This window comes from Python bivittatus, unplaced genomic scaffold (genome assembly GCF_059951505.1).
Source record: "Python bivittatus isolate LINGU-HERP-01145 unplaced genomic scaffold, Pbiv_v1 ctg000330_np1212, whole genome shotgun sequence".
NCBI lineage: Eukaryota > Metazoa > Chordata > Lepidosauria > Squamata > Pythonidae > Python > Python bivittatus.
In genome coordinates this window covers 38,648,511-38,661,612 of record NW_028277058.1, presented here as the reverse complement: position 1 = coordinate 38,661,612, position 13,102 = coordinate 38,648,511, and the positions used below count along the sequence as shown (strand labels likewise).

The window sequence follows — 13,102 nt, the reverse complement described above, 5'->3', positions numbered from 1 at the left end:
GGAAGAGAGAGAATATTTCTCAGCCCGCCCACTAGTCCCTTCCTCTACCAGGCAGCTTTGAGTGTTTGCTGGGGAGGGGCATGTATGCCATTTGAAAGCAGAACTCTCTTTGCCTATCCCAGATGGTTCAGCATTTTCTCTCATTTGTGACTCCACATTTTGGACAGTAGGGAAAAATGTGAATTTTTCTCTGAATCTTCTCCCCAGCAAAGGCTACCCAGAGCAGCAGATGGAGAAGGTGAAGTAAAGAGATGCTCAGAGGAGGGCCTTTTCTCTTTCCAAGTGCTTCAGCTGAAGAGAAGATGCCTTGCTGAGGAATTGTTAGGCTTCAGGTGACTGCAGAGAGGGAGAGAGAGTGAAGCCATATTAGTCTAGTCCAAAACAAAGCATGTGTATTTTGAAAACAAGAGGTCCCTGTCGTCTTCATTTTAGGAATAATTTTAAGAACATTTTGCTCACAGACTTAGATATCCACAGAGAATATCATGAAATGTTTAGGATGTCCTTGCACATTTAAACCAACCCGATACATGCAGAATTCTTGGTTCCCAACCTCACAAAATGTAAAGCAAAGTGAAACATATTATAATGACATGCATGCTGAAGAGTTCCACAAGTCATGACTTATCTTCTTCATATAATATTCATATTTATAATCTTTGCCAGTGGAAGCTAAACATTTAACTCTTTACACACCACATTTATAGCCATATAAAGGCTATATGGCTATAGCAGCAATAATACTCTTACAGAAGCAAGCATATGAAGTCTTGCGTCACAGAAAGAAAGGAAGAAATGCAGTCCAATTTATCAAATTAATTATAGATAAAGCCGGACAGATGGCCTGAAATACCGAGAAATGGGAAGGTCCAAGATCTGAGGATACTGAATTAGAGCATGGGCTGAGCATTGGAGCCAAATATATTTGTTGCATTGTGAAGTACTTGAAAATGATGTTTATATGATGAATTTTGCAGCATGGCCCCATAGCTGCTAGTAAGCCTTAGATGTGTCTCTAGTTGTGCAAACCCTCTGTTTCAAGCAGGCACTCTGCCTGATGACCTGCAATAACCTGCAGGCTCTATTAAATTCATCCTCTCTTCCTGCTTTTCACAGCATCATTTGGCTCACCTACTGAAAGCTGTGAGTCTGCATGTTCTTCCTGGGGTTGATCTTCAGTTTTCTTCCTTTTTTCAGGTGGGGAACTCTTCAAGAGAGGTATGACAGTGCTATGAAATTTCATTCCAGTAAGAGAAGATTGGAGTTTAACGATACATGGGGTAGCTTCTTCTGAGCTATGGATATCTATCCAAACTTCAACCTGGACTGGATGACATGCTAGTAGAGTGGGAATGGTGCCATTAGTGAAATAAAATAAATTATTGCACAAAATATACAGTAACTAGTTGAAGCAGAATAGAGCACAGCAGTGGTGTGCCAGGGGATGTGGGGTGTTGCAGGCGGTCCAGGTACAGGGAACAAAGGGAATGCTGCTGAAGACAATAAGGAGGCTAGTGGCGGGAGCAGCACTGGGTGTTGATCATCTTTTTTGGAGGTGAGCAGCATGGCAGTAACAGAAAAAAATAATTGTATCTTCAAATCAGTTTTGACTCATGGTGACTGCCCTCTACAGTTTTCTTGGCAGCATTTTTTCTGAAATGGCTTGATGATTCCTTCTTCCTAGGGCTGAAGAAGAACGACTGGCCCAGGATCACCCATCTGGCTTTGTGCCTAAGGCAGAACTAGAACTCAAGGTCTCCTGGTTTCTAGCCTGGTACTTTTAACCACTACGCCAAACTGGCTTTTTGTGATGGAGGAGGTGGGTGTTAAAAATGGTGTCAGATATGCTGGGTATACTACTGAATCACAAATTCAGAATAAGAGCAGATGATGATATTTGCACATGCTTATTTAGGTACTGTTACAAAATTATAGAGAAGTGGACTATTTAAGTCAGACTTATTTAAAGAACAGGTCGGGTTCCCCTCCCAAATTTCCCATGGAATGTTCCATCAAATTCCTTCTCCAAATCCAAATTCTGCCTGTCCAACTGATACTCCTCTTGAATGATACTCACACCTTGAAAGGTTCAGTATGGGTGATTATGACGGCTAAGACAGCCACTTCCTGTGCAACAAACTTAATCTTTTGCATCAGCCAGCTTCATTACCACAAGATGTGGTGCTGGCTAAAGGTTTGGCTGGCTTCAAAAAAAGGGTTGGACCAATTCATGGAAGTCATGGGGATCAACAGCTATTAGCTTTGGGGGCAGGATGGCTGCCTCTGAAGGCCTTCTGCTGGGAGACTAGTGGGCTTCCTTGGGCAGTTGGTTGGCCCCTGTGAGAACAAGCTGCTGGACTAGATGGGCCAGGGATCTGATCCAGCAGGACACTGCTAATGTTTTTATTGGATATCCCTTGGCATTTGGACAGAAGGACAAAACATATTCTCCCTGATCACTGTCTCCATACCACACATGAATTTACAGACTTCAATCGTAACCCCTCTAGGCTGCCTTTTTTTCTCAGCTCATGAGTCAGACATTCTAGTCTTTTCTTGTAAAGCAGATGTACAATAAGTTTTTCATTCCCTAATTTTGGATTTAGAATAATATCTGTAACCTTTACCTATCTTTCTAATTATTGGCAATTAACCAACCATACTATCATATTTATCCACAGAAGCTGCTTCCGATCAAATTTAGTGGGAGAGATAGAGGAAAAAAAACCCTTATTCTTTATAATTTCTGATCTTATAAATGCCATAGAAAACAGAGTCCACATTTCCCTTTCACACCTCCTTTCTTCACCAGCTGTAGAGGGAAGGAGTATGGTCTTTATTAGACCACTGACGACTAAATGTGGTCCTGAATGCAAAAAAATGTTTGCCAATGGTAATAAAGACCATACTCCTTCCCTCTACAGTGGGTGCCAAGTACGCCTCTTTGCATTAGATAGCTGTAACTCTCTCCTGCAATATCTTAAAACGCCATCACAATAAATGAAATATACTTACTGAAGTATCATAATCAAGGACATCAACATGCAAAAAAGGACAAAGAAACCCACAATGAACATACTTGGCTTAGATGGGATTTCCAGCAAACATGTTCTGTGTTTAACACCTTCCCTACAACCACCTCAGATTCCTCTCCTTTTTGTCACTTTCTAATATAGGAGTGAATAACTTGGTACTCTTCAGATTTTGGGATTTCACCTCCTATCAGACCCATCCAACGTGGCTGATTGCAATGAACTGTAGAGGTTGCAACTTAAAACTTTAGACAGCCAATTTGATGCAATGGTTAAGGCAGTGTTGTCCAAACTTGGCCACTTTAAGATGAGTGGACTTCAACTCCCAGAATTCCCCAGCCAGCAATTCCCCACCCAGAATTCTGGGAGTTGAAGTCCACTCATCTTAAAGTGGCCAAGTTTGGACAACACTGGGTTAAGGTATCATACTAGAAACTGGGAGACCGTGAGTTCTAGTGCCACCTTCAGCACAAAGCCAGCTGGGTGACCTTGGCCCAGCCCTAGGAAGGAGGCAATGGCAAACCATTTCTGAAAACTACAGGGACTTGTCCAGGCAGTCACCAGGAGTCAACAATGACTTGAAGGCGCACGTGCGCGTGCACACACACACCCAAATTCAGAACTTTACAGCACCAAGTTGTCTGCTGACTTAACAGGAACCCCTTGCAATTTCTCTGTTTGAGAAATGAGATTGTGAATATTGAGTGAAGACTTATACCAAGGAAAGCCACTACCTGCTGCAGTTGCACCAAGCCTCTTCCTTTTTGTGTTATCTTCCCACCCATCTCCCCAGAGAGAATTTGACAGTTCCTCTTTCCTTAGTAACTATACGTGCACATGTTTGCAGGACTAGAACACCCGAGAAGAGATTATAGACCCCTGCCTGAACAATACTCCATCAAATGCAAATGGGTATATTAACTAGGGGAATGAATTATTAATATGATAATTGAAGCTATATTGTTTGATCATTTAAATAACTGCTTTCATTAGCCATGAATCTGCCCTGCTAACATCAAATTATCCCATGATTAATTATCGCAGTTTCTTCTTATCATACCAAGTAATTATGGAAGAAAACTGCAGGTTATCATTTGATCATGTATTGGGCTACAGGGAGGTAATTTTGCCCCTGCAGAAGGGCAGATGAGCTATGTCCTCAGATGTTCTGAGAGTGACACTGCTTTTTGCTGTGCTCTTGACCTTTCCGAAGAAGATATTGTAACAACACAACAATTATTATACAGCACAAAAGGATATTGCTAAATTACCTTCAATCTGTCTTCCTGTTCCACTAACTTATGCTTCAGTCTGCAGTTCTCTTGCCCTCTAAACATTTCTGCCTTGGAATCTTTCTTTCAGTCTGCTCTCAACAAGCAACACAATTTTTAGCTATCATTTATCTCTTTTATCGTACAGACACCACTTCAGCCCTTTTTCTGGACCTACCCACTGCCATGGATCAAGGCTGAAATCAAGTGTTATTGCCAGGAAAAAGGCAAAAAATTGTTTTTCCTTTTACCATCCTCAGGAGACAGTGGTAGATTATATATTTTGCTGTGTCTCTGCTTAGTGTGTAAATCTTCCAAGCTCTGGAGTCTTCATCTAGACTCCAATCTTCTGGAACAGAAAATTCAAGCTGCTAAAAGCAGTTGTGGGGGCATTGCACTTGTGAAGCAGTGGCTGACTACTGAGCTATTTTTGCTGTTTGTTTTTTGGTTGGATGTGAATACTTTTCTATATTCTTGGACATTTTAAAGGATTAGAATTTCTTAGCTTAAAAAAAACAGTGGGAATGCAGAGCAACACAACTGCAGGACAATGAGATGAGTGATGCTATCGTCTGGTGGAACACCAGTAGAATACAGGGGCTCTCCGTATTTTGCCAGGAGAAGGGGTGATAATGAGACTTTCAAGTTTTACTGCAATTTGTGATATTACCCTTACAATAATCAGTGAACAAAGAAAATAATACAGGTTGTCTATTTTTTCCTCAGCTTTGATAAATTCTCTTCTTCATCCATCAGTTGAGACTGATATAAGTCATTTATTCCCCTCTGCCGTGCCACACACTTTTCTCTCTCTGTGCATGTTAAGCAATTTGCCAGATGATGTCATACTGTAGTGTTGGCTTAATAAAGGTATTGCCTTTTTTCTCTACCAGCTGAACTGTTTTTGCTTTAGTTTATAACAGTTAATTAAAAGATAGCTTGCATTTTTAATTAAAAGCTAAAGGTTGCATTTGAACTTGCCAAAGACCTTTTGTTAAAACTCACAACGTTTTACAAGTTAAACATTTCTGCAGTCAAATGTAAGCCCCATGGAGTTAAATAGAGCTTATTTCCAGGTAACTGTGTGTAGAATTGTAGTCATGCTCCATAAATTTAATGGTGCTATTTTATGAGTAGTTTGCTTGTTCAATTCGTCTGAATGTCTTTGTTTTTTTAACCGTTCAGGAAATTGTAGGAGGAGAGCTGTTGTTAGTCTACAGTAGCCAAAAATCAGAAGCTTTCGCATCGCTAATGACAGCTTATGCCTTTTAATAAAATTTGCTAGTCTGAAAAGGTGCTAGAAGTTTCCTGATTTTCTTTCTTTTTTCTTTTTCTTTCTTTTTAACCAGAATGGTCATTTCTTCTTTGAGTACAAACAACAGGAATTATAAATAAATATATCCAAGGAGCTTGACTATAGTGTCTTCTTGATGGCATGGGTGTAACAGTTTCAGAATTTACCACAACACTTCTGTTTTTCATCAGGTAACCCAATAAAAGATTTATTACCTTTGTATAATATACTTTTTGTTCACTGTCCAGCATGAAAACAAAACCAACTGCAATTACAGACAAGAACATTCCCATTGCCTGAACTATACCGCCTCTACCTACTTATAAAAGCAGCAAAGTTCCCTCATTACTTATGCTGTCTGGAACTACTAAACACCCAAAAAACACACATGCTCCTCATCACTTCTTAATTTAATTTAATGTTATGCATCAAAAGGTTTCCTATTTTCTTTCCATAATTACATATACTTTGGGCTACATTTGCCTTTCTTTCTTTCTTTCTTTCTTTCTTTCTTTCTTTCTTTCTTTCTTTCTTTCTTTCTTTCTTTCTTTCTTTCTTTCTTTCTCTTTCTTTCTTTCTTTCTTTTTCTTTCTTTCTTTCTTTCTTTCTTTCTTTTCTTTCTTTCTCTCAAAAGAGTGTACAGTTTATAAAACATTAAAATTACAGAAATAAAGATTATATTTGTTTCTGTAATTTTAATTATAAATTATAATAAATTTATAATAAATTAATTATAGAAATTATAGAAATAAATCAAAATTATTGCTAAAACCCCACAATAATAATAAAAAATCCACTCCCTCCCCATTGGAAGGCAATGAAACCTAGGTAGCACTGAAGGCCTGGTGAAATATATCTATTTTTGGAAATTGTCTGAAAACCATGATGGAGGGGAGTTTATGGACCTCTGGAGTTGAGGATTTGAAAGGGTGGGAGTTGCCACAGAGAAGGTCTGTCACCTTATCCATATCCCCATCAATTCAGACAGAGGTGGGACTCTTAACAGTCCTTCTCGAGATGTATTCGCTGCATGGGCAGATCAAAATAATGACGTATTATTACTATGTCCGATGCATATTATTATATCCTGTCCTAATCACTGGCATAAGACTGGACCCTGAGATGGAAAATTTGGAAGCTTGGTTTCCTTGAACTGTAATTGTTGTATTTCTCTTTTCTTTCCAGCTGGTGGTGCAGCTTCTCTGGATTTTTCTAAGCAGAAGAAATGATATGAAGGGTGGTGGTGCCTTTTGAGCATTTCCTATTTGCACCCTTGCTATTTGAGGAAGATGTGAAAGAGAAGTAGAAGAAGAATTCTTGATCTGCTGGCTCCACTTAACTGTGCCTTGGAAACAACACTCTTGCAGGATGGAATGAAAAGATGTGGAAGGGGTGTGTTGAACCAGCTAGAGAGAAAGCTAGGGAGCTGGATGCAAAAGATGAGCTTTTGTCCCCTCCACAGTTGTGCAGAGAAGAGGAAATATCAGATATGTAATTAAAGATATAGTCCTCTTTTTCACTTTGTCTGCTAAGGAAGCCAGATGTAGCATGTGATTTCACACACACAGATATATTTGTCAGCATGTCAGGATTGCCTGTGGCTCCTTGCTTATGGATTTGTGGAGCTAAATTTCTTTCCACTGGCCAAGTGTACAAAGTACGCATTGCTCTTGCATTGAATGAGGAATAAAGGGATTACAACACAACAGCAGCACAGAGTTATGGATCCAGATATAGGCCAAAGTGGAGGAAGCAGACAAGAATTCAATACAATATTGCCACAACTGCATTTTAAAGAGCTACATAGGACTAAAAACTATGTCTATGCTGAAGAAATGGAAATAAGTTATATGTACAAGCCCTAGATTTTTTTAACTGACAAAGATAACCAGCACTCAGAAATGCATCCTTTTATCTCCTCCTCTGGCTTGCTGCAAGGCACCCAAAACCTAAAACATAGCGGTCAAATTAGCAAAACTAAAAAGTCTCCTTAATTGTCACACTGCTTGAGGTTTTTCATGTATCACTACCATTTTCTTCCTGAGCATGATAGCTTAAACTACAGAATGGCTTACACTGCAAATGAACGTGAGTCACTTCTAAGAGAGGAACACATTTCTGTGATTCAAGATTCCTCTTTACAAAAGCACTCATTGCAATGTGAGCAACAGTGCTGTGGGTCTGCATTTTTTGCAGGAAATAACCAAACTACTTGTGCACATTTTGAATTGTGGGTAAATGGCTTCCTCTGTCTATCTGAACCCTCAAGGAGGAACCAGGAAGAAAGGGTGGAGTCACCTCAGTTTAGTTATTAAAGTGTTCAAGTCACCTTAATTTTGAAGAAAGAAAGGGGAAGAAAAATTGGAGCAGCTCTGTATTACCCTTGGGACATCTTCAGGATGGATGCTTCTCTCATTGGTAAGTCCTCTCTTAAAAGAAATGGAGACCATGCATGTTTGTGTTGTCTTTCTATGTGTAGGATTCCTGAGAGATCTATCTCATAAGAACTCCATCAGCTTAAACAAAGTACCAATGTGAAATGAGACAACTGGGTAGAATATAAATTTGTCCAACTTGCTAGGAGAACTTTTGCTGATGTTTTACTTCCTTAATTCCAACCAAGGATATCTTAAAGGGAAACAGTTCCAGCTCCTCTATTTCATTATTTTGTATGTTTTATCATGGATATTTGTATCATTTTATAAAACATGATCACTGTTTGAACTTAATGATTAATGGAAGGATATATAAATCTTAGCAAGAATGAAAGGGAACTGAAACATCAGGAAGAGTCCTTCAATGCTACTTTTCTATGCATTTTCATTCATCTCCATTCTGGTGATATAGAAAAGAGGCTTTCAGCAGGTGCGGCTTAAATATACTTTGATTTGGCCCTTAATGGAGTTTCCTCGTGACTTGCAGGTAGTGACAGGCAGATACAATATCTTGGGTATGATGTTGTAAAGAGGCAGGCCAGTGACTTAGGAGAAGGCAAACTGTTGGAAAGGGAATAATCAGGTAGGCAGAATTGTCAAGTCATTTATTTCAACCACACTTGCATAAAGGTGCTATTCAGAGATGGAGTTTTATGCCATCCATTCAGAAGATATGAAATTTGATAATCACAGTAACTTTTGAAGTATCTAAACGCTGAGAGAAACACACAGCCTCTTAGATATGTGCTGCTCCCTGTTACTAGATGTAATCAGCCGTGTTTTATTTTTAATCATTTCCTTCTTTCTAAGAGCTCTTGGTTGCGTACATAATTTCCTTTTCCATCTCATCAGAGCAACAGCCTCCTTAGACAGGTGTAGATGAAGGGCAATGATGGACTCAGGATCACCCAGCAAACTTTGAAATTGAGTGGCACCAGTAATAGAATATCTTGGCCAGTTGCACATAAAGAATGTCAGAGATACAATGATAAGGTGTGTAAAGTAGGATTTTGGGTAGTTGCAGTTTGTTATGAAGAACAACTGTCACTGCTAAAAGCCCTGTGGTCCATTGTATCTGATAAGCTATGCCAGAAACTGTAACCAGGTGTTTGAAATGGCCAGCTTGGTCCTTTTGGGGCAGTTTATAAAAGCAAGCAAATCTACATGCAAAGACCAGAAATTCCCAGTGCTCCATACCCAAAATAAAAAATTAGGGAAAGTGCTTGAGAAATGGGAAGCTGTTTGATTGCTGGGTCATCCACAATCTTGATTCTCCTCCCCAAAGTCTCCTAACTTCTTTGGCTGCATGTAGGGCAGTTGCTCTAGCGCTGAAACAGGAGGAGTGGAAGGTTAGTATCTGTTTCTCCACTAAGCTATAAAACCTTTGGTTCCTTCATCTCAGAAAGGAAAGCAAAAAGAACTGGCCATCCTTGTTATGCCCAATAACACTGTTGAGTATGAGTCTTGTTTTTCAAGGAAGGTGTTACATTTCTTCCTGTTGAGGGAGGTAAAGGGAATCCATTGCTACAATGGATGGTAATTAATTTAGATGACGTTAACAGCAGGTTAGACTGCTTTCCAGTTTCGTAACAGATTACCCCCCTGCAAAAGGGTATTTTGCTTTTCTACTCCATTCTCTAAGGACCTGACATTTTGGTGTGGTTTTTTTTTTTGGTGGTGGTGGTTGAGCTTATTCTAGTATTGCTTGATGAATAGGACACTATTGGTATTATGGTTATAGCTTTTCCACTATCTGCCTATTCATTACTCTCTGGTTGTCCTTCATTGTTGCTCTGAAAAAGCCCTAGAAGAGGTGTTCCTTCATATTGGCTTCTATGGAATATAATTGAAGTGTTGGAAGTCAGGGTAGTTTCACTCCATCTCTCCAGATGGTCAAAAGAACAAAGGACCCCCCCCCAGTAATTCTATTATTACAGTAAACACAACCATCTTGCTCTCCAACCATCAGGATTATTCTGAAATTTTCTTCTCCTTTCTATAGTGAAAGCACTTTTTTTCCTCATTAAAATGAATGAGAATAGTATGAAAAAAGGATAATTTTTCAGCAGCGCACTAAATTATAGGCATAATTATTAAAGCTGAATAGTTTTAACCTCACTTGTTTTGTGTTACTTTTTTTTCATAGAAAAATTAGTTCCTAGTAAAGGTTAGACCATTGGTAGGCAGAAGGTCAACAGATTCCAATAAGGATTGCATTGGTTTAACAATCATGAAAACAAAATGCATTTCTCCTTCCTAAATTAGACTATTAAAATAAAGATTGGGGAAAAGAGGGTTTGTATGTAAAGATATTTATGTATGAGCTGTAGTTCCAGTACTAAAAACAACTTCAGTGAGTTGAAGACATGCCTGGAGGAACTTTGTCTCTTATGAAAGCAAATCTCAATGAAGTGATGCTTCACTTCAGCAGAGGTCTAAGTGAAGTGTCTTTCCAAATTGTCTTCATGAAGTGCCTCAATGTCCCACATCTAATGGGCATGAGGGCTCTGCTCTGCTCTGCTCAGCAAAAGTGTCTCTAACAGAATCAACCATTTCATTTACGAGCAGCTTCTCCTTTCAGAAAAACCATCTTGCCTGGGAAGCACATCCTTCTTCCCTACTCAGATGTGACCAGGAAATGCGTTCTGTCAAGAGTTCTCCAGCAATTCAGAAAAAAAAAGAGATTTATTAAAGATGGGGAAAGCTTTAGGCAAAGAAAACAGAAGGCCATATTTCCATGCCAAGTTGTAATTCATACTATCTTTGATTATAGACAAAAATAGGCTAATCGCCAGTCTGGCCTGCTCCCTAACCAGATGTTCCCAGTATCCCTACCCAGCAACCCTACTTGGTTGACATTACAAAGCAAAAAGTATACAAAATACAATATAGGTAGTCCTTCGGATTTGAAGAAGACACACTGTTGCGCAGTTCATCTGTGGAGATGGATCTGCAGTCCCAGTCTGGAAGCGCAGAGTCTAGCACAGCTCAGACTGAAAATCCAGGCGCGTCAAGAAGAAATGCAATATGCAGTAATTTACAGTATCACATTTTCCTTCTTGCAGGGATAGAAAAATAAGCAGCTCAGATTTAGACATAAATTCAAATAAGAAGACATTTATTTCAAAGCACATACTTGTTGAACTTTTCTGAATGTATAAAACAATCCTTGCTCAGAAGCTGCTTCCATCAAAATGAAGCTGCAGATCAAGTGAGACTGACCTTGCCTTGCTGCTTGGAGGAAGCCGAGTGTCTCACTTTTGCCATCACATCAAAGCAGTGATACGTCTTGGTGAGGCAAAATACCACATTAAGGTGGATTGACTATGATCTCCACAGATCTGTTCCTTAATTTCCTGCCTGCTCCCAAAGTCACTGTAATATGTCTGGTTCCATTTCAGTGCCACATACAACATGCTGGTCGGTGGAAACTTGGCCCATGCCATGCCACAAATATTCATTTCATTCTGACAAATTACTCAGTGAATTATTTGCAGCTGTTTTCATAGCGATGTTGCATGTCTTTTCTTGCAGTTTAAAAGTATTTCTATCTGTGTGACTACTCTGTCCACTTTAGCAGCCCACTTTATACATTTTGAGACCCAACATGTATTTTTAAATACAGCTTTCCAAAACTTTTGTTGATTTGATACACCATTTTGGAATATGTTCTGGATTTGTACACTTTTATAGCTGAGGGTGGTACAAAGCAGAAAACTGCATTTATTACAGCCTTTTATCTCAGTGCATAATGGTCTGTGGGAATGACCTTGAGAGACAGGGGGAAGACCCGCAGCCAGGGGAACAGTCAGATAAGAGGCAGCTTAGCCTGCAGCAGAAGTGTGAGTATGGCAAACATCTCAGAAGGGATCCTTCCTAGTTTCTTGGGCTGTAAAGGTGAGGGGGGGGGGGCGGTGTACATTCAGATTTGCAAGATTCTGTTAATGTAACCTTACAGTAAAGTAGAACCAGTTCTTCTGAGTGTGCTTCTTGTTTGGACTACCTTGCAAGGCTGACGCAGTGCTTTTATACTGATGCATCCTGATATTTCTCTGTGAAAGAGAACTTTTTTTTTTTCTAACATCCCTAGCTCTAGTGAGTTCTACTGGAAAGAAAGTTCCATCCTGGTTTACATTAATAGCATTTCTCCATTGCTCTCAGATGTGTTTTGCCACATAGCTGGAAACAGGATACTTCAGCAGGGCTATTTTTGCTTTGACTGGTCAATTGTTGCCTTACCAGATCAAAGCCAATTCAGCTGCCATGCATCCCATTATCCTGTTTGTTCATCTCAACCAGAACTAAGTATTCTAACTGTCCAGCAGTAGCTCTCCACAGTTCTGGCAAATGTCTCCCTTATCATCTATTATCTTATGCTTTTAAGGGAAAATGCTTTTGATTGAACATTTACATAGACCACCAGGAGGCAGGCACTACATGATTGGTTTCACCCAATCATAAGACATAGGTAACCAGATGTTACTCTGTGACCTAATGTAACATCTGTATCTCTCTGCTCTGAGAGCTCAAGGGAAGGTGAATTGTATGCTCATTCTGATAGATGAGATTGAACATGTAACCTTTCATTCGCTACTGAGCCATGATTTTCCTCCTGTTGAATGTTGTGGCTTATTCAATAGCTGGTCAGGTGGTCATGGAGGCAAGTTGGTCTGTTGGTCTGGCGGATGGAAGATATAGAGTCAACTCATTCTGAAAGTACATCTTTTAATGTATGCTATAAATACATTGCTCATAAATACTTAGCAAGGAATGCATGATGTGTGGCTAGTGGTGTATTGCTTTTATATGGTGAAAAGTGTCTGCCTTTTTTAATTTGTGCATCTGGAACATATTGTTACCCTGCTCATCGTGCTACCATATGAACTATGGTGACTGCACTTCAGTGAGAAGCATCTCCTCCTCCTCCTTTGTAACCATCATTACTAACTCCCTTCCCCCAGCTCTTTCAGTAATTGGTTCCATTGTTAAATTCCTCTTCCTGTCAGAAAGTGATTTTTCCCCCCAACATGCAGTTGCCTTCCTTTAACTTTCCAAAATAATTCTTTATTT

At 39.5% G+C, this 13,102-nt stretch overlaps 1 protein-coding gene across 1 annotated transcript in view; it reads left to right on the top strand.

Annotated features, from left to right (window-relative positions):
• The first annotated feature begins 7,755 nt into the window (after positions 1-7,755).
• CYTH4 (cytohesin 4) overlaps positions 7,756-13,102 on the top strand; it is a 36,269-nt gene continuing 30,922 nt past the window's right edge. Inside the window, exon 1 of the mRNA XM_007421010.3 lies at positions 7,756-8,015. Within this exon, the coding sequence (XP_007421072.1) occupies positions 7,997-8,015 (19 nt within the window). The 5' untranslated portion in view covers positions 7,756-7,996. The remainder of the gene's footprint in view (positions 8,016-13,102) is intronic.